The sequence below is a fragment of the Equus caballus genome, chromosome 2 (genome assembly GCF_041296265.1).
Source record: "Equus caballus isolate H_3958 breed thoroughbred chromosome 2, TB-T2T, whole genome shotgun sequence".
NCBI classification, from domain to species: Eukaryota; Metazoa; Chordata; class Mammalia; order Perissodactyla; family Equidae; genus Equus; species Equus caballus.
The window spans coordinates 3,161,386-3,183,477 of record NC_091685.1 but is presented as its reverse complement, the minus strand read 5'-3'; the positions used below and the strand labels follow the sequence as shown (position 1 = coordinate 3,183,477).

Here is a 22,092-nt window from a genome sequence, read left to right as displayed (position 1 = left end):
GTCTCGGACAACATAACTGAAAATGATAAAGCAGCGGAGGGGGGCAACTGCCCATGTACTCTGTGTGGCCGTGCCCGGCGCCCGGCGGAGCCCCCGCGGCTGTCCCGGCCCGCCCCCTGCCGTGCCCCCTGCCGCGCCCCCGCCGCGCCTCCGCGCCGCCCGCGCCGCGGTTTTCACGCGCCCCGCCTCCCCGCGCTGGCGGCCTGTGTCTCTCCTTCAAATTCGACTCGCACCTCCTTCCATTCGCCAAGATCCCCCAAATCTCGGCCTCATATTTCCTCTCCCTTCGCTTGCCCTCCTGACGGCCCCCGCGAGCGCCCCCCGCCCTCGCCCCGCCCAGGTAGGGGCGTCCCCTCGGCCGTCCGCGCACACCTGTCGGCCCCGCCCCGGCGCGCCGCCTCGGTGGGCCCGCGCGCGCCCCGCCCCCGGCCCGGGCCCGCTGCACTGTGGGTAGGCGGCGGCGGCGCCGGGAGCCCGCGGCAGCCGAGCGGGCGGCGGGCGCTGAAGATGGCAGAGAAGCAGAAGCACGACGGGCGGGTGAAGATCGGGCACTACGTGCTGGGGGACACGCTGGGCGTCGGCACCTTCGGCAAAGTGAAGAGTTGAGTACGCCGGGCGGCCCGCTTGCCGGAGGCCGGGCCTCGGAGCCCCGGGGGAGGGCGGGCGGCCCGGCGGCAGGTGGAGCGGTGGCCGCGCGAGGCCGGGGCCGGGGGCGCGGGGCCGGGGCGGGGGTCAGGGGGCGCGGACCGGGGCGGGGGTCGGGACCCGGGCGCGGGCCCGGGGCAGGGGTCGGGGGTCGGGGCGGGGACCTGGCGCCGCGCGCCCTCCGCAGAGCAGGGGGTCGAGCCCGCGGGGTGGGGCTGAGTTCCCGGTCCTGCCGGGCGCCCCGGCAGGTGCCTTCCCTGTGACCTCGGGTAACTGTCCCAGCAGCTGGGGCAGGGCTGGCCTCACATTGACGGTGGGAAGACGCGGACCCCAGAGGCGGAGGAACGTGCTCAAGGTCACACCGAAATTGGCAGAACCAGGCTGAAGTGTAAAATGTCCTCCCCTTCTGGCCAGGCTGGGAGGTCCCTGCCCCGGCTTCTCCCGCGCCCCCCGAGCGCGGGCTGGCGGCCGACGGTCGAGGGGGGCCCCGGGGCCGAGAGGAGGGCCGGTTTGGGGGCTGGGGATGCGCGGGGCTGGCGCGCAGCTGCGGTTGTCGGGGTCGCTCAGAACTGGGAGGCTGGGAGGCTGAAGGCTGGTTGGCGGGTGTAGGATGGCTCTGGGGAGGCTTCGGGAGTGGGCAGAGGAGGAGGGTTCCTTGCTGTTGCAGCTTGGAGGGCGTGGGGCTCAGGAGGCAGACCTGCTGAGGCATATTCTCCGGAGGTCGGTTTTCCCGGTGAGAGGGTCCCATTTTGGATGTAGAAAAACAGGCTGCTTTTGAAATGTTTTTACTTCTTACTGGTTAAGTATTGAACTTTCCTTTTTTGTTGTTAATAAGTCACGTGGGATTTATTTTGTCCTCTTTCCAGAGCTAGAGCCCCCTTATTAAATATACTTTCCCTTTGGTGGTTGCGATTTCAGAATTATAAGTAAAATGTTGGCTTTTTTTTTTTCTTTTTGCTGTAGAGATGTTCGGTAGGCAGTTTGGAGATTTTATTCTGAGGCCTCTATTTCCTTTAAAAATTCCTATTTTAATCTTGTTAAATAGGTTCAGAAAACACTTACTGAGCACCTATGATGTACTGGCCACTGTTCTGGGCAGCGGGGATACAGCAAGAAACAAAATGAGATTAAAAGCCCTCCTTTTGTGGAGTTTATATTCTAGTAGGGAAAGACAAACAATAATCACAATATTTATGTATAATGTATGGTATGTTTAGTGCTATTGAGGAAAATGAATGAGAGAAGGGAGCATAGGGAGTTTTGTGAGGTTGACAGCTTTCAATGAAGTTGTAAAGCAAGGCCTCACAGATAAGGTGGAGTTTATGTAAAGACCTAAGAAGTTTATAAAATTCTTTAAAGTCCTTTGAGGGCTATGGAGTCCTGGATTATTTTTGAAAGACCTCATAAATAAAGTGGATAGTTAGGGGGATATGTTTGGAACGAATATAGGAAGGTGCAGGGATTGGATTAACACTTGTAACATTAGTGGTCGTTACATATGAGTTGTGAGGACTCTTGTGCTTTGACATTATGCAGTTACTCAAGCAAACAGTGCCTTTGCCATCTGGACGTGTACACTCTCAAAGTTATATAACTTACCCTATGTCCTTTCAAATCGTGTTAACGTGTTTATCTTTTTAAATTCTTCAGCTGTAATCTGAATGTTGACTAAAACTCCCGTCAGCTCAGTTGGCCCATTGTCAGAGGACAATTTAAACCTCTTTTGTGTGTACTCTTGAGCTGCTTCCAGGCGCCGGCTTCTTCAGATATAGACCAACAGAAGCTTTTTTGATTTCTGAGAAGTCCTTTTCCTGGAGGACCCCTGTCCAGTGAGCAACCAGTTGGAGGGGTGTCCTTAACACCGGGTGAAAGCCTCTGTGAAGCTAGGCTGTGGCTTCCCAGGCAAGGTTAGAGGTGTTTAATGAAAGTTAGGGAAGTGGCTCCAATCTAAAGTTACTCATTTAGTTCTTCAAGGGACGAGAAACAAAAGTACGTGCATTTTTAAAAACGGGTTTATTGAGGTATATTTTACATTTCCTAAAATTCACTCATTCCAAGTGTACAATTCAGTGATTTTTAGAACTTTACCAAATGGTGCAGCCGTCATCATAGATCAGTTTTAGAACATTTTCATCACCACAGTGAATCCCTCATGCCCGTTACAGTTAATCCTTGTTCCCGCCCTCAGCCCGAGGAAACCACTGTTCTATTTTCTGTCTGTATAAACTTGCTTTCTCTGAACAGTTCTTGTAAATGGGGTCATTCAATATGGAGTGTCTCATGTCTGACTAATTTAACAATGTTTTTGAGGTTTATGCATGACATAGAATGTGCCACTAGTTTGTTGCTTTTTGTTGCTGAATAATAATCTATTGTGCGGGTATGCCCCATTCTGTCTGTACCAGTTGATGGACATTGTTTTCAGTTTGTGGCTATTACAAGCAATGCCACCACAAACATTCGCGTGCAAATGTTTGTGTGGACATAGGTTTTTATGTATCTTGGGTAGATACCTAGCAGTAGAATTGCTACGTCGTATCATAGTTTTATGTTTAGTTTTTTGAGAAACTGCAAACTGTTTTCCAAAGTGGTTGTACCATTTTACAGTCCTACCAACAACATATGAGGGTTCTTGATTCTCCACATTCTCATCAACCTTTGTTACTGTCTGTCTTATAATAGCCATTCTGATGGGTGTGAAATGGCATCTCATTGTGGCTTTAATGTGCGTTTCCCTAATGACTAATGATGTTGAACATCTTTTCATGTGCTTATTAGCCATTCATATGTCTTCTTGGGTGAGATGTCTATTCATATCTTTTGCTTATTTTTTGATTGGGTTGTTTGCCATCTCATAAGTTGAGTTATAAGAATTCTTTATAACTTCCGGAGACAAGTCTCTTGTTGGATGTTTTGCAAATATTTTCTCCCAGTCTGCTTTTTGACTTTTCATTTTCTTAATGGTATCTTTTGAAGTATAAAAGTTTTGCATTTTTGTGAGGTCCAGTTTATTGATTTTTTTCTTTTTATGAGCCGTGCTTTTGGTGTTATGTCGAAGAGATCTTTGCTTTAAGTCTCAAGGATTTTTCTCTTATGTTGTCTTCTAAACGTTTTATTGTTTTAGCTCTTGTATTCAAGTCTCTGACTTATTTTGAGTTAAATTTGAGCGTGGTATAAGATGAGGTTTTAAGGTCAATTTTTTGAATATGAATATCCAGTTGTCCCCAAACCGTTAGTTGAAAACATATGCGTTTTTAGTTGTTATAGATGTAGACTTTGTAAAATTAATATCTAGTAAAAAACTTAATAGTAGATAATTTCGTTTTATATGGCTGTAAAAACATGGAAATGCAAGAGTGAGTTTGCCTTCTCTCTTAATAGTTATGCTGATTATATATTTTGAAAATTTAACTTAATTATTGATGAGTCAATTTATGGACCAGAGTTAGGTATGATAAGAAAAAATTGAAAATGGCATAGTTTTCATTCAATAGCATTCGTTTCAAGTTATTTTTAAAAAGTAAATGGAAATCCTTCTCTATTTGTTGAGAAATAAATAAAGCCTATTAAAATGTTCTAAACTGAATTTTCTCCTTCGTTATTCTATTTTCTTGGATTACTAGGAGAGTGCTTATGGAAACAGATTATGTGGTCTGGCAGAGTTTAAAAGTAATACTTTTTATTTACTTAAATGTTTTCTTTATATTGATTGTTTCAGTTCTTACTCTTTCCAGGGTAGAGTGGAACCGCTGTTCAAGAGCTCTTGTAATTAGACTTGTTCAGCTCTTATTGAAATAGCAAAGGCGATAGAAATTCTAGAAGAATAGATCTGTTTGTGTTATACAAAGACTGGTTGAAGAAATAAGTATTTATTTATAATAGAATGCTGATTATCAGTTACAGAGAAGCCTCCATTTTCCAAGTGAGGACTGGCAGATTGGGTTTATGAAGTAGTTCTTTATCGGAATTGTGCATCAAGAGAGACTTTGCCATCACATTCTCCCTGAGCAGCAAATTCTCATCAAGGACTTACCTTCTCTGTTTTTCAATAGTTACGTGAATGGCCCACAGAATTGACTGTCAAGAAATTAAGTAAATATTTTACTAATTCTCCACTTCTTTTGAGATAATAGGAAAGATAAGCAAATAGAACTTTCATTAAAAATTTTTAACAAATAATGTTCCCTTTTTTGAAATGTAAATTCCATGTCCTAAATGATAAATTGAATTTCAGACAACTGCCCGGTCAGTTGGTGGTCCTGGGAGTTGTGCCTCTGATATTTTGGGCCCTTGCTGGGATTGTCTGTGATGCCTGTGTGTAGTGTCAAGGCCCTCAACAAGACATTTAACCTTTTTGGGCCTCATTTTCTTCTTCTCCTAAAGGATGACTTTAGAACACCTGATCTCTCCGGTCTTCTCCAACTTTATCATTAAGCTGATTTTTTTAAAGATTTAATTCCAAAATATGGATGTGTTTAATGGAAATCTGAATTACTGAAGACCCGAGCTGAAATGCAGATGTCACGCAGAACAAAAGAAAAGAAGCGTGTGTGTAACACTTGAGTGATGAAAGCTACAATTTGATTCAGTTTTTACTGTATTCTGAGTACTTTTTATGTACTTGATTTTATTTATTTTCCAGAGTAATCCTCTGAGTTTGGTATTATCTCCATTTTACAAGTGAAGAAGTTGAGAATCAGATACTTTTTGAGTAACTTGCCCAAGGTCACAGTGCCAGTACGTGGCAGAATTGGCAGTTAAATTCTGGATTCTCTGACTCCAGAGTCCGTGCAATATGGCATGTCAAGTCAAAATGCACAGTATGTTATCTTTTGAGTTTCAAATCTACAAGGATATAATTTTACATATCTGTAGATATTATCAAGAATTGAGAAAATAAGATTTAAATGTCTTTATTTTAGTCCATATTTACAGAGAATAAAAATTTTTTTGAAGCTCCATATGTATGGTAAAAATTTATATTTTCATATTCCCAACTTTTACTCATATGCCTCAGTCCGTTCCTTTTCTTATATGATGAATGTGTTGAATACTGACATTTTAACCCAAGTTTCTTAGAAATACCATGTATTTCGGGTTTTTTTTCTTCCTATGAAAATAACCTTGACTAAAGATTACCAGCAACCTTTGGTAATCAGACTACAGAGAACTTGTAGAAAGGATTTTATGTCCTAGAAAGAGCGTTGGTTTTGGAAGGCATTATCCGTTCCGCTACCAGTTTTATGGCTTTGGGAAAACCATTGAACTCCTGTGAGCCTTTGTTGCCTCCCTTGTAAAATGGCAGTAACAAAACTTGGCCTACCTACTTTCTAGAACTTTTAGGAGGATTAAATGAGTCAAGATACCTAAAATGGCTTTAAAGCAGACAAATTGCGGTACACATGGGTGCTGCTGTTGTGGAGGTGACTTGACGCGTGGCGGTTGTGAGTAAATTCCGCCCCGTGTGAGGTGTGAATAAGTGTTTGCTGGGTTTAGGAGTGCCTTCAGCTCTGATAGCAGTATTGAGACAGAGCTGTGAGAAGCTGTCCCTAGTTTTTGGCTGCCAGCATTGAAGAAAGTTCTTAATGACTAATTTTTTTGTGCTCTGTTATACCTAATTATTAGCATTTATATTAAAATGCATATCCTTTTTGGTTGTCATGTAATTTGTTTTTTCACAAATATGGAAAATGAATGAGAGTCAAATGGAAATAATAGTGAATGTTTATATAAGTCACTAGCTGAACTGATTTTACTTTTGAAATTATGCAAATTCTAAACATGTATTAAACAATAGTTCCAAATAATGAATCTATATTTCTCCTCAAAAACTAGAAGATTAGTGTTTGAATTAAAATCAATTCAGTCAGATCTCTCAAACACTTAGGGAAATGATGTACTATTTAGATTTTTTTTTTGCTGACTTATGTATCATTTATATGATTGTGACGTTGGTAATTTTGTTCTGAATTTCTCAATGATTTTGTTCATTTTGTGTAATCAGTTGGTTGACTCTCAAAAGATTTTTTCCCGTAGGAAACAATGTTCTAAATGGTGGATAGGTTTAGGGTAAACCTTCGAAGGCAACATGGTATATAATACAGAGAACACTGGATTTGGAGACCTGCTGTGGAACTTGAGCTGTGTCATAAGCCACCTGTGTGACCTTAAACCAAAGACCCTTGATATATAAAGAAGAGACTAATACTGTATGTTCTCTTACACCATTGTGAGAAGTACATGAGAAAATTGAGGTGAAAAGATACTTAGAAGTACTTCACTCCTAGGTACTTTTATGTACTTAGGTCCTATTATGCACTTAAACCCATAATTAGCTGAACTCTGAGAATAGTCAGTGATCTGGTTCTGACACCAGAAATTTATTTGATGAGGTGTAGGAGGAGTTTACTATCTCCTGTTTTGTTTTTCCCATGTCTTCTTTCATGTTTCACTCAAATATGTTCAGAAAACTAATTGTCTACATGCTGCTCACTTACCACCCTCCCCTGTACACCACTGCCAAAGCGTATATGCAGACACTGTGACATACGTATGTTCCATTCCCGTGGTGGCAATCATAGAGCTCTTGGAGGAAGGAGGAGCGTGTGAGCATCAGCTGGTAGTTTTTATGTATGTTATTTTTAAAGCCATGTCTACTTAAAGTAGAACCAAAATAATAAATCAAGTTCATTTTTCTTAAACTACAGAAAATGCAGACTCGGAGCTAAAAATGCCTTTCTACAAACTTTTTCCTTATATCTGTGTAAATTAGAAAGGATTCTTGTAGTTTGGTCATATACTGAGGTAACCACCTCAGTTCTGTAGAGACTCTTCCGTTCCCATGCTGACACGGCACTGCTTTATCTAGTTCTTTTGTAAAAACATGCCAAAATACTCACTTGTCTTGTGGTCCGTGTTAGCTTTCCTCAAAGCATTTGGTACTGGTTTGTAATGATACTTCTGCATTTATTCTTCTGAGATTCCTGTGGTTTCCTTAATGATGGGGAAAATATTCTGTAGAGAAAATAGTTAATTTTTTGAAGCCAAACAGATAATTCAGTTTGATCCAGCAGAAGATCTAGTCTCAGATCCTTTAAGAGAGAATGAATCAGTAAGTGGGTGGCACAAGACCCCTAAAATTTTGAATGTGTTATAAAAATGAGAGCAGGTCCTCCTGGTATATTTATTAGATGCAAATGTAAGAGAAAACACCTTGATTCAGGTTGAATAGACTTTCATGTGTTATTTAAATGATTGAAATGCATATGCAGAGCAATGTGTTTATTTTGAAATGTGGTGAACCATTTTATTTTTAGTATGGTCTTATTAAGGAAAGAATTTCAGGCAGCTCTTATCTCTGCTAATAATAGAAACCTTCTTCACCCCTTCAAGGGAACAGGATTCTAGCTTAAGTGGTTTCTTATGTTTAACACTGTTTGCTTCTAATAAATTTTACTGTCTCTTTTGGTGGTGACTTTGACTTTAAAGTGATAATTTTTTTCCATTTGCTCTTAGATTTTTAAAATATCCTTTTATATGATTAAAGATAATTATCAAATCCTGCTATAATTTGTCTCATTCTGAATGCTAATATATCAATTTATTAAAATAAGGTTTCTTAGGATCTTTTTTCTTTATATTTTCTTATGTACTATTAAAAACACAATGAGCAATATGTTCTCATTTAACATCTCTCAATTTCTAAATTGCAACGTAGTTATAAGGTAATTATCTAGCTATCATAATTGAAAATAATGGAATTAAAACCTTTAAATATACCATAATTTTTTTCTGAATTCTTACTTGATAAATACCATAAGTATTAATTTAATTTTTTAACGTGTTTGAGTATAACTTGGTACTGTATTGGTCAATTCCATAATTGACTTCAGTTCTCCCAGAATAAGTTAATAGAATAATAGAACCAGTGTATATTAAGCATTTACTGTGTTTAGTTATTTTTGAGTTAAGCAAAATATTTTATCAGTCTTAAAAATGGGGCAGTGATACTACAACAGATGATTTACTAATTTAAAACAAAGTGGGAATCGAAATGATTCTTGTCTCATATTTGAATTCTATGTCAACTATGATATGGTGAATCCGCCTTTTACTGAGATTATACCAGGGCCCCATGGTGCTTTACGAATTCACAGTTTGATAGTATAACAGTTATACTGTATGCTGTAAACTTGATTTCAGCGAGAAATTTTACTTTTGTCTTACAGTAGCTTTGTGGATAAGATGAAGAAGTGTGCACTGAATGGCTTATTGAACAACTATTCCCAAAGGAGTTAGGTGTCCTCCTAAAGGGAAATCTTGGTCACTGACTCTGTTTAGTAAGTGTAATAAGAGTTCCTATTTGCGATGGCACAAAGCTAGATGAGATAATTAGTAGACGAATCATGGCATCATAATTTAAATTTATATTGAATGTTTGCATTGCTAGGTGGAAACCAAGAAGGTGAAGTTTAATAGGGACAAGTGTCAAATCTAGCACTTAGGTTAAAAACAAAAAAACCCAGGTGCTTGAAAGAGTAGAACAGTCGATAGTAGTTCCTAAGATGCTGGAGTTTTAGCTGACCACAAGTTTAGAAGTATATATTATGAATGCATAAATGTAAAAATTGTTACTGGATGGGAAATAGTTGTACAGAGGCCATAACATTGGTAGCTGTAGAGGTGGTATAGTTCTGCTGTACTTTGGATTCAGCTAAATTTTCTTATTGCATATTCAGTCCTTGGCACCACAATTTGGAAAAAATTTAACCAATTATATCTCAGAGAATGATCATTACAGTTAGGGGAGCCCCAAAAGTACGTCATATGAGGTATAGTAAAGGAAATGTGATATTTTTCTGACTATGAGAAAACGTATTTTAAGTGTGATAGCTGTTTTTAAATAGCTAAAGTACCGTCATCTGGAAAAAGGAGTCACCATATTCAGTGATGCTGTGGTAGACAGAACTGTGACTATTGGGTGAATGTTTCAAGGAGGCAAATTATAATCCAGAATAATGAGGATCTTTCTATCAAGGAGATTGTTTAGGAGTGGTACAGTTTGTACCAGAAATCAGTTAGATTTCTGTCATTGATATATTTACTTAGATACTGGATGCTTGTTTATCCAGATTGTCATCACAGAATTCCTAGTTTGAATGGAAGGCTGACATAGATAATTTTTAAAGTCCTTTTTAACTTTAATGTTCTATTATTGCATATACATTTTTTCTAGTGTGATTGACTTCTACACCTGGATATGACCTCTAACTTGTATCAGATCAATTTCTAGGCAAGAACAATTAGAAAATCTGGAGAAAATTGAAAAATCGATTTGAAGGCAGCCAAGACTTGAGTGATCAGTAACCCAGTGAGAAGAAAAATGCATTGGAGGAATCTGGCATTTTGTTTGGCTTTTCTCTTTAAGTCATTTGCTCATTTGTAATAATGGTAGATTTTGAGAGCAGTGGCTAAAAGTCAGAAAAGCTAAGCAGAGTTTGAGTCATGGAGAGACAACAGTTAGAGTTCACAGCTTGTCAAGAAGGTCCCTGGTAAACTGTTAGATTTTTGTTTGCAACCCCCTGAAGATTTAAATCCTTCCTAGAATCAGCTTAATTCAAGACTTATTAAGATGATCTGCCTCCTGTCTTTATTCTCTGGTGGAGAAGAAAATCAGCTGGAGCCTCTACAGCTTATCACACACAGAGTTCAACATTGTGGAGGACAAGGCCAAGACAAAAGAAAGAAACTTACAGGTGATTCAGATATTAAAGTTATCAGGCAAGGACTTTAAAATAACGGTGATTAATATGTTCAAGATGGAGAATTTTAACATAGTATAGGAATCTATAAAAAATAATCAAAGGGAATTCTGTAACTGAAAAATATGGTAATTGAGTTAGGACTGTGTGGATAGTTTAAGAGCAGATGAGATTCTGTTGAAGAGAGGATTGGTGAACTGGAAGGTAAGTCAGAAGAAAGTATCCAGACTGAAGCATCAGGAGACAAAATGGGGAAAGAAACTATAAGAGACATATGGGAACACAGTGAAAAGTCTAACATAAATATTGTTGGAACCTGTAGAGAACAGGTTAATTGCAGGCATAAGTTTTTTTCTGTGGAAAGATGACCTCAGGTTTACTTTCTTTCAATACAATTTCTCTGGACATATATCAAGATAAATGTGGTTTTTCAGTTCTGTTACCAAACACTGGTATTTATGGTGAACATTACCTGTGATTGGTGAATTACATCTGGACTGGGAAGATTATGAATGGACATGTTATACTCCAGTGGACTACATTACTACTACATTGTTTTACTAGTATAAAACTTATAGGGAAACAGACCTCCAGCTTCCCTTTATGGAGTCTTTTCTAACTCAGTGCACCCATTGTGGGAAGCTTAGGAGTTGCATGAATGGGCTGGTATATGATGTGGTTACTTTTTGGGATTTAGGAATGCTGGAGTAGATTTTATGCCCTTGTGGGTGTCATCCCCCACAACCTAGTCTGCCCTGTACGATGAGGGGTCTGGGAAGCAACGCATATTTTAAGGACTTCTGTTGATGTATTTGATTCTGCCATATTGATACACTGTGTTTCTGGTCCTAAATCTTTCCAAAAAGTTAAGTAAAACTCATGTTAGATTACTACTCATTGTGTCCTGTGAGTATGAGTGTCATTTGGAACCCAAGACCGCTGATGATCATACAGAGTGGGCACTACGCAATTCCAGAAAGAGGGGAGAGAGGGAATGGGTTAGAAGAAATATTTAAAGAGATAATGGTGGAAAGTTTACCGAGACTGATAAACATGTCAAGCCACAAATTCAGAAGCTCTGTAAGCCCCAACGGAATAAATACAAGAAGACTGTTCCTAGGCACATCATTGAAAAAATGCTAAAACCTGTTCCCTTTGCTTAAGACTTTCCTATACTGAAGTCGACTCCATCTCTCTATGCAGAGATGGGGGAAAATGTTAGGAAAAAAACCGTAAAAGTAGCCAGAGGGTAAAAGAGATATATTGTCTTCGCAAGAACAACAATAAGCTACTTTCTCAGCAAAACCAGTGAAAGAGAGGAAACAGTGCAGTGATATCTTCAGAGAGGTGAAAGAAACAAGCTGTCAAACTTAACTTTGTACTCAACAAAAATATCCTTCAAAAATAAAGGCAAAATACATTTTCCAGTAAGGATAAATTTAGAGCATTTGTCACCAGCAGACCCACGGTAAAGGGAACCCCAAAGAAACTTCCTCAGGCAGAAAGAAAATGATGCTCCCAGATAGAAGCAAGAGTGCAAGAAGAAATGAAGACCGTTAGAATGGGTAAATATGTGGGTGACTAAAGAGATATTACTCTATAAGATTATAATGTCTTGTGAGATTTAAAATAATGTAGGAATAAAATACAAAAACAGGAAAAGTGGGAGAGGAAAAATAGAATTAAAGTGTTCTAAAGTCCTTGCATTATCCAGGAAATGGTAAAAATACTAATTTATATTCGATTCTAGTAAGTCAAGGATGCATGTTGTGATCTCTAGGGTATCCACTAAAATGAAAACCTAATGGCACTAGAGATTAAAAAACAGTTTGTTTTTCATTTTGTTTTAGAGAGAGCTCTAAATCATTCTACAGCTCTACTTTAAAGAGAAATTTTATGAAACATAAAATTATATTCAGTAAATATATTCAACTGCAAAAAATTATTCAATTAGGGGCAGGTGATGGGCATAGAAGGGGAAGTGTCTGAAGACAGGAAAAGAAAGAGTGAACAAGGAAGAGACAAAGCATGTCAAATAAGAGAAACATAGAAAGAAAATAGACACATAAGGACCAGAGTTGCAAAGACAGAGAGGGGATGATTTAAGAAGCTTTGGGATTGTTTCTGGAAGACTCTACCATTCATCTGGAGTGAGGACAGCTGTAAACATCTTTTTCAAATCTTTTATCTCTGACCTGAATGCTGATGCTTTCTCTAGCAGTTTTAAATAATCTCTTTTATACGGGGAAACTGTTTTTTTGATTCTGTGTAAATGATTCATCATAAATGATTATGTAAAAAGTAAGTTGATTCTCCTGTGGAGTTCTTGATTGACTTAAGTTTTAAAGTATATTAAAGTTACTTTAAAGAATTTTAAAGTCTAAAGCCAGTATAAACACAAGGTTTAAAAATAAAGTAGAATACAGCATATCACGTAATCAGTTCTCAAAGAAGTTAGCTGTAGGACAAGTCTTTACTAAAAGATCACATCCTCAGCCCTTTCCTGATCTATTTAAAGTAGCCCATTTTTCTCCCTCCCCTCTCTCACTCGTGCTCTGCTTTATTTTCATTTTTCGCCACTATATGACCATTATATTGTATGCTTATATATTGTTGATATTCTCCACCCAAATGCACCTTCCATTTTTACCTGTATTTTCAGCATTTGGAGCAGTGCCTAGTGCACATTAGATACTCAAAAAATATTTTTTAAATGTTGAGTGAGCAAATGAACACTCAGACCAACAGAGAGTAAAAACACCTGGGAGGAAAAGGTCTTCCAGGGTATGTGAGTTTGCTCTCAGTAAAAGTCCAGTGCCTGTTACCTACTGTATTATGGGACCGTTTTCAGTCCGTATTTTATTTTCTTGACATTTGGCAGCTCTTAGTGAACAACTTTAGTATATCTGATTCATAGCAAAGGCAACAGCCCTACCTCAGCCTGCATGTTGACTGAACACAGTAATTTTTCTATGGTCATGTGTTGCTTGACGACAGGGAATCGTACTGAAAAATGTGTCATTAGGCAATTTCGTCATTGTGCGAACAAGATAGAGTGTACTTACACAAACCTCGATGGTGTAGCCTACTACACACTTGGGCTGTATAGTGCTAATCTTGTGGGACCATTGTTGTATGTGGTCGGTTGTTGACTGAAACGTCGCTATGCGGTGCGTGACTGCTTGATTACTCTTATCCATTGTCCCTCTTCCCCTAATCTGTCACTCCTAGACTCCATCCCTTCACTATGCCCTAATTTCCTAAATGCTGGAGATGAAAGGATAAACCTGCGAGTGAGCCTTGTTGATATGTTCTAATCAGGAGAGCCTGGTGGTTAGAGGTAAAGTGGTGTGTTTTGAACTTGGGTGTTGGAGGCACATATACCATCTTGCCACGCACTGATTGTTCTCTAATTCCTGGTTTCTTCATCTGGGAACTGGGTGTAATAATATTTACTTTCTAGAGTTCTGGGGATTAAATAAGGTTTGTATATCAAGTGCTTAATAGTACTTGTTTAATCAGTGGTAGATTGAAAGGAATACCGTCCTTTTCTCCTGTTCAGAACTATCCTGTAGAGAACTGTAAAGGACTTTCAGGGGAAGGAAATTTGGAAAAAAGCGAAGAGACTGTTTTGTTTCAGCATGTGTGAAGAAGAAAGGAGCCTTATGTTATTTTGGCAGCGTCTGGTGATGACGGGCCAGAACATATGTGCGTCAGATGACTCGCCTGACTCCCAGAGTGAAGGCTCTTGATAAAAATGAGGAAGGGTGGCTGATGCCCCCAGGGCCCTGCTTGTTGACGCATAGGGTGTCCCTTCGCTTGTCATAGCCTAAGTGTGGGTATAGTGTCATCTACACATTCTTTCTTAACTTTGTGATTGTATTGTGCCACATATACAAAGAGGTACATGCATTCTAAGTGATTTTTTTTACATAAATCCTCATTGAATTTTCACAGACTGAACATACCCATATAAACTACTAACGGCACAAAAGAGGACCAGTATTCTACAAGCTCCCCGTGGTGTCCCATTTTAGTTACTGTTTCTGTCCTCCACCCCCACTAGGGGTAACCACCGTCGACGGATTAGTTTCACCTATTTTTGAACTTTATGGAAACAGAATCGTATTTGTGAGCTGACTTTCACTGGAGACTGTGTGGTGAGATTTATCCACGTTGTTGCGTGCAGTTGTAATTTATTCATTCTCATTGCTGTATGGTATTACATTAAGACTCTGCTCTTTATCCATTCTGTTATTGTTGGGTATTTGAGTAGTTTTTACTTTTTGGTTATTATAAATAATGCTGCTTTAAACGTTTTTGCATGTGTCTTTTTTTCTATTTATGATATATTGCTATTTTAGATAAACGTTTAAAATCATATCATTAAATATTTTAGAAGTACTGTTTTTTTTCTACGTCACATTTCAGATTTTTGTCTTTACTAGGGTTACTTTTTGAATCATCGACCATGGTTTTCTAGAGTACCATATTCATTTTCATTTAAGTTATTTTGAATCTGTGTGCAGTACTATAACAGGTACCCACTAATATAACATTAGAGCTTTGGGTTTTTCATTTGTCTTGTAGGCTTATACTTAATGAGCTTCACAATGTTGCAATCACACAGTATACTGCTTCTTAAATGTGAATCTTTAAAAGGCTTATTTAGGATGATACTCTACATTTTTAAGTATGAAATTATTCATCAGGAATAATTATATTACCTTATCCTTGATAAATATCTTTTTTTTAACTGATTTCATCAAATGTTTTCTCTCCGCTAATGATTGATACATGTTTAGGCAAATGTGTCTTTTATACGTTGTCATTTGTTGTCCAAAATAACTTAGAAAGTGCTTTCTTAATGTAGAAGGTTTATGAGAACTTGGCTTTGAGAACAATCTCTTTTTTCTGAAGTATAACTTTTGGTTAAAAAAATCAGGTTATATTTGGACTATATTGTGTACTTTTGAGAAAAGGATTTTGTCGTGTTGTTCTTTTTAGTCTAAGTGCTGTTTCCAGTCTATTTTTGCATCATTTAACAAGTGGCAACAGGACTCTTCAGAACTCTTAGGAAATGAATACAGAGCAAATTTTTTCCCCCTGAGAATTGCTTTGGAGATAGCAAGATATAGCTTTGAATCACAGCTCTAGTACTAATTTCTGATAGGAATTTTGGGTAAGTTTCTTAAACTCTGTGAGGCTCAATTTTCTCTGTAAAAACCCTTGTAGGGTTTAAATAAGAAAAGTATATATATTAAGTGCTTAAAACGCATGTACACACACACACACACCCACCCACAAAAGTGCCTGGTAGGTAGTAGGCACTCATTACCATTACCATCGTCATCATCTGCGGTTCAGCAAGAGCTGTCTTCCTGTTGCTGTCGTAGCCACCTTTCCCCAAATTGCTCTGCTTCCTGGGCCCCAGAATCGTCTGGTCCTTTGATCCTGCCTTTGTGGACCCACTCTGGCTAGTTTCCTTTCTACAGTACCTTGTGCTTTTCTTTCTATTTCTTGGGTCTTTGCTACTTAAGGTGTGAGTCTATGGACCAGCAGAATTGAGAACTTTTTATAAAGATCTCAAAGCACCCGAGAACTTTTTATGTGTACATTTCTGTTGGTTGTGTACTTAGGAGTGGAATCAGTGAGTCAGAGCATACATACTCAGTTTTAGTAGTTACGTGTTTTGCACCAATTTACACTTTTCCCTATTGTTTGCACTAATTTACGTCCCCACCAGCAATATAAAAGTTCCACTTGGTCTACGTGCTTGCCAATACTTGGTATCGTCTGTCTTTTGTTGTTGCTGTTCTGGTGGGCATGTTGTGGTACTGTATTGCATTGTGGTTTTAATTTACATTTCCCTGATGATTATTAATATTGAGTACCTTTTCATATGTTTATTGACCATCAAAATTTCCTCTTTTTCAAATGCGTTTTCCTGGAGGACATGTAATTTCTTCCATAATGCCCAGACTTTATGTAAGTTGTAATTGTGGTTCTGTGGTGCTGATGATTATTTCTTCTTCTGTCAGTACTGTTTTCTTTTTGGCTTAAACAACATTTGTTTCTCAGAGTTCTGGAAGCTGGGAAGTCCAAGATCAAGGTGCTGGCTGATCCAGTTCCTGATAAGGGCTACCTTCTCACTGAGTCCTCACATGGCTGAGGGAGCGCAAGCTCTGGTGTCTTGCTCTTCTTGTGGGGACACCAGCCGTGCTGGATTAGGGCCCCACCTTTATCACCTCAGTTATCCTTTGTCCCCTCCTCACAGCCCTGTCTCCAAATACAGTCACACTGGGTTAGGGCTTCAACACGTGAACTGGGGATGGGGACGGCACAATTCAGTCCATAGCAAAAAGTAATACAGATTTTTCATAAAGAACCCAAACATCACAGAAATAAATATGTAGAAAGGGAAAGTCCTTCGTAATTCCATCCTCCACATAAAACCACTGCAGATAGTTGGTGTATCTTCTTCCAGATGTTATTTTTATGTATGTACTAATATTTTTGGAAACGTGCTCTTAAATGCTGTGCATCAATGTGGTTTTCCACAACCGTGCTTTTTACTGTGACTTCCCGGGGAGAGAGTTTCTTAGTCTGCTTTCCTTGCAAGAAAGACTCGTGCCACAGCCGGGGTCACAGGAGATTCCTCCAGAAGAAAGCCCTGAATGAATCCAAGTTCAGGGGAGAGAGAATCTGAGGCATGGAGGCTAATGCACACATTGGCTGTGATTCTGCTTTTTTGAAATTTCTAGGTTTGCTTTCAGAAATCATCATTGATCTGATGATACCTCCTCTAACGCTGGCCTTTCACATGCTCAGTAAAGACATATGATGTACTTACACAATGCCCCATTGAGGGACCTGGTTCAGCCCAATAGTATGAGCCTTTGTCTCCTCTTTTATAAGCAAGTGGATTTGACTTGTCGCAGCTAAGATCCTTTTCGCCTCTGAAGTTTGGTGATTCTGAGTTCTCTCCGGTAGGAATCAAATGGATAAATATGAATTACTTGTTCACTACTGCTTTGTGTTAAAGAGATAATCACCTTTCTGTCCATGTCAACCCCATGGTACTGTGTTTTCTCTTGTCAAGATCTTAGGCCTAAAAATAAAGTACAGAAAAAGCTTTTCATGCTTTGACTTGTAAAGAAATATCCCAGATTGCAGTTGTATCAAGAGCAAGGTGACAAACGAGACTTCATCGTATAGAAAGAATATGCAATTCTAGAGCCAAGGGTGCCTTTTCCAAGAGAAGGAGCAATTGGAAGGTGTTTTTAGTATGACTTTGGGTTAAATATATCAATAGAGGTGAGTAGTATGGCTAATGCTTCATAGTGAAATCTATGCAATTTTGTTCAGCAGGTGACATGGCAAGAATAACCTGGCAATGTTTTCAGTGGGAAAATATCCAAGAATAGAACTACAATGCCATGCTTATTGTGAAGTGATTTGTTAGAGGGATTAATGAACACCAAGCATGTGGATATTCAGCCAATAATTTTTTTTTAATTTAAAGTAAAGAAAACTTCAAAAGCAGTTCACCCATTTCTCCCACCCTCCACCCCCTGTCTCTGGCAACTACTAATCTATTCTCTGTATCTAGGAGCTTTTTTTTTTTTTTAATGCATATATATTTTTAGATTCCACATATAAGAGAGATCATATGGCATTTTTCTTTCTCTGTCTGAGTTGCTGGCATAATGCCCTTAAGGTACATCCATGATGTTGCAAATGGCAAGATTTTATTCTTTTTTATGGCTGAATAATATTCCATTATATATATGTGTGTGTGGTGTATATATATATATATATATGCGCCACAATTTCCTTAGCCCTTTACCTATCAATGGATGCCTAGATTGTTTTCATATCTTGGCTATTGTAAATAATGCTGCAGTGAACGTGGGATGCATGTATCTGTTTGAATTAGTGCTTTTGTTTTCTTCAGATAAATACCTGAGGTGGAATTGCCAGATCATTTGGTATTTCTGTTTTTAATTTTTTGAGGAACTGCCATACTGTTTTCGTGTGGCCACAGTAATTTGTATTTCCACCAACCAGGCACAGGGGTTCCCTTGTTTCCACATCCTCGCCAGCACTTATTACTTCTTGTCTTTTTGATAGTAGGCGTTCTAACAGGTGTGAGGTGATATCTCATTGTGATTTTGTTTGCATTTCCCCAGTGATTAGTGATGTAGACCATCTTTTCCTCTACCTGTTGGCCATCTGTATGTCCCCTTTGGAAAAATGTCTCTTCAGATCTACTGCCCATTTTTTAATCGTTTTTTTTTTGCTGTTGAGTTGTGTGAGTTCTTTATATATTTTGGATGTTAACACCGTATCAGATACATGATTTGCAAATATAGTTTTTTCTTCCATTCAGTAGATTGCCTTTTCATTTTGTTTGTGGTTTTCTTTGCTGTGCAGAGGCTTTTTAGTTTGATATAGTCCCACTTGTTTATTTTTGCTCTTATTTGCCTTTGCTTTTGGTGTCAAATTCAGGAAATCATTGCCAAGGTGGATGTCAAGGAGTTTACCACCTATGTTTTCTTCTAGGAGTTTTATGGTTTCATGTCTTATGTTCAAGTCTTTAATCCATTTTGAGTTAATTTTTATGTATGGTGTAACACAGTGGTCCACTTCGATTCTTCTCCATGTGTCTGTCCAATTTTCCCATCACCGTTTATTGAAGAGACTGTCCTTTCCCCATTATATATTCTTGGTTCCTTTGTCATAAATTAATTGACATATATGTGTGGGCTTATTTCTGGGCTCTCTATTCTGTTCCATTAATTTATACCTGTATTTTTATGCCAGTACCATACTGATTTAATTACTATAGCTTTGTGATATAGTTTGAAGTCAGGGAGCATGATGCCTCCAGCTTTCTTCTTTTTTCTCCAGATTGCTTTGACTATTCGAGATCTTTTGTGGTTCCCTACAATGTTTAGGATTGTTTGTTCTGTTTCTGTGGAAAATGCCATTAGAATTTTGATAAATATTGCATTGAATCCGTATATTGCTTTGGGTAGTGTCGACATTCTTAACAGTATTAATTCTTCCAATCCATAAACATGGAATATCTTACCATTTGTTTGTGTCTTCTTCAGTTTCTTTCATTAATGTCTTGTCGTTTTCAACATACAGGTCTTTCACCTATTTGGTTTAATTTATTCTTTGGTATTTTATTCTTTTTGATGTAATTGTAAATGGGATTACTTTCTTAATTTCTCTTTCTGATAATTCATTATTAGTGTATAGAAATGCAGCAGATTTTTATATCCTGCAACCTTACTGAGTTCATTTATTAGCTCTAACAGTTTTTGTGGAGTCTTTAGTGTTTTCTATATATGATATCATGTCATCTGCAAATAGTGACAGTCTTACTTCTTCCTTTCCAATTTGGATGCTTTTATTTCTTTTTCTTGTCTAGTTGCTCTTGCTAGGACTTGTAATACTTGAATTGTTGAATTATTGAATAAAGGTGGCAAGAGTGGACATCCTTGTCTTGTTCCTGATCTTAGAGGAAAGCTGTCAGCATTTCCTATTAAGCATGATGTTAGCTATTGGCTTGTCATATATGGCCTTTATTATGTTGAGGTATGTTTCTTGTATACTCGCTTTGTTGAGAGTTTTTATCATAAATGGATGTTGAATTTTGTCAAATGCTTTTTCTGCATCTATTGAGATTATCATATGACTTTTTACCCTTCATTTTGTTAATGTCATGTATCACATTGACTGATTTGTGGATGTTGAACCATCCTTGCATCCTTGGAATAAATCCCACTTGATCATTAATGTATTGTTGACTTCGGTTTGCTACTATTTTGTTAAGGATTTTTCCATTTATCTTCATCAGTGATATTGGCCTGTAATTTTCTTTTCTTGTGGCATCCTTGTCTGATTTTGGTATCAGGTTAATGCTGGCCTTATAAAAGGAGTTTGGGAGCGTTCTCTCCCATTCTATTTTTTGGAAGACTTTGAGAAGCGTTGGTGTAAATTCTTCTTTGAATATTTGGTAGAATTCACTAGTGAAGCTGTCTTGTCCTGGAGTTTTGTTTGTTGGGAGGTTTTGATTACTGATTCAGTCTCCTTACTGGTAATTGGTCTGTTCAGATTTTCTGCTTCATCATGATTCAGTCTCTATAGGTTGTATGTTTCTAGGAATTTATCCATTTCTTCTAGATTGTCCAAAATGTTAGCATATGATCTGTTATTTCCTTTCTTTTACTAACTTTGGAATCTCTTTGTTCTACCTTTTTTTTTTTTTAGTTCTTTGAGGTGTAAAGTTAGATTATTTGAGACTTCTCTTGTTTCTTGAGTTAGGCATTTATGTCTATGAACTTCCATTTTAGAACTGTTTTTGCTACATCCCATAAATTTTGGTATGTTACATTTCCATTTTCATTTGTCGCTAGATATTTTTTGATTTATCTTTTGATCCATTGGTTGTTCAGTAGAATATTGTTTAATCTTCACATATTTGTGAATTTTCCAGTTTTTCTGTGTAATTGATTTCTAGTTTCATATCATTGTGGTCAGAAAAGATGCTGATTATGATTTCAATCTTCTTAAATTTATTAAGACTTGTTTTGTGGCCCAACGTATGATCTATCTTGGAAAATGTTCCATATGCACTTGAGAAGAATGTGTATTCTGTTGCTTTTGGGTGGAATGTTCTGTAAATATCTGTTAAGTCCATCTGGTCTAACATGTCATTTAAGGCCAATTTTTTTTTATTGACTTTCTATCTGGATGACCTGTCTATTGATGTAAATGGGGTATTAAAGTGTCCTACTATTATTGTATTGCTATTTCTCCCTTTAGGTCTGTTAATATTTGTTTTGTATATTTAACTGCTCCTATGTTTGGTGCATAAATATTTACAGATGTTATATCTTCTTGTTGGACTGATTCCTTTATCATTATTTAACACTCTTCTTTGTCTCATGTTACAGTCTTTGTTTTAAAGTCTATGTTGTCTAGGTATAGACTCTAGCTTTCTTTTGGTTTCCATTTGTGTGGATTATTTTTTCCCATTTCTTCACTTTCAGTCTGTGGCCTTACATCTAAAGTGAGTCTCTTGTAGGCACCATATAGATGGGTCTTGGTTTTTTTAAGTCCATTTAGTTACTCTGTCTTTTGATTGGAGTATTTAGTCCATTTACATTTCAAATAATTATTGATAGGTATATACTTATTGCCGTTTTGTTAATTGTTTTCTGGCTGTTTTGTATTTCCTCTCTGTTCCTTCTTTTGCTCTTTTCTTTTGTGGTTTGATGACTTTCTTTAGTGGTACACTTACTTGTCTTTCTCTTTATCATTTGTGTATTTACTATAGGCTTTTTATTTTGTAGTTACCATGATTCTTACATATTACAACTTATTTCTATAAGTCTATTTTAAGTTCATAATAACTTAAGTTTAATCCCATTGTAAAGCTCAACATTATTGCTCACCCCTCATGTTTTATGTTTTTTGCTTTTGTTTTTTTTTGCTGAGGAAGATCCCCCCCTAGGCTAACATCTGTTGCCAGTCTTCCTCTTTTTTATGCGAGCTACCACTACAGCGTGGCCACTGATGAGTGGTGTGGGTCTGTGCCTGGGAACCGAACCCAGGCTGCTGAAGCAGAGCAACTAGGAGGCCGCTGGGGTTGGTCCTTGTTTTATTTTTT

At 38.2% G+C, this 22,092-nt stretch overlaps 1 protein-coding gene across 7 annotated transcripts in view; it reads left to right on the top strand.

Annotated features, from left to right (window-relative positions):
- The first annotated feature begins 358 nt into the window (after positions 1-358).
- Positions 359-22,092, top strand: part of PRKAA2 (protein kinase AMP-activated catalytic subunit alpha 2) — a 76,680-nt gene continuing 54,946 nt past the window's right edge. The window contains exons 1-3 of one of the 7 annotated variants that reach the window (XM_070245298.1): positions 804-914; positions 8,874-8,984; positions 10,250-10,400. In XM_070245298.1, coding sequence (XP_070101399.1) covers positions 10,277-10,400 — 124 coding nt within the window. In that variant the 5' untranslated portion in view covers positions 804-914; positions 8,874-8,984; positions 10,250-10,276. 7 annotated transcript variants of the gene reach the window in all.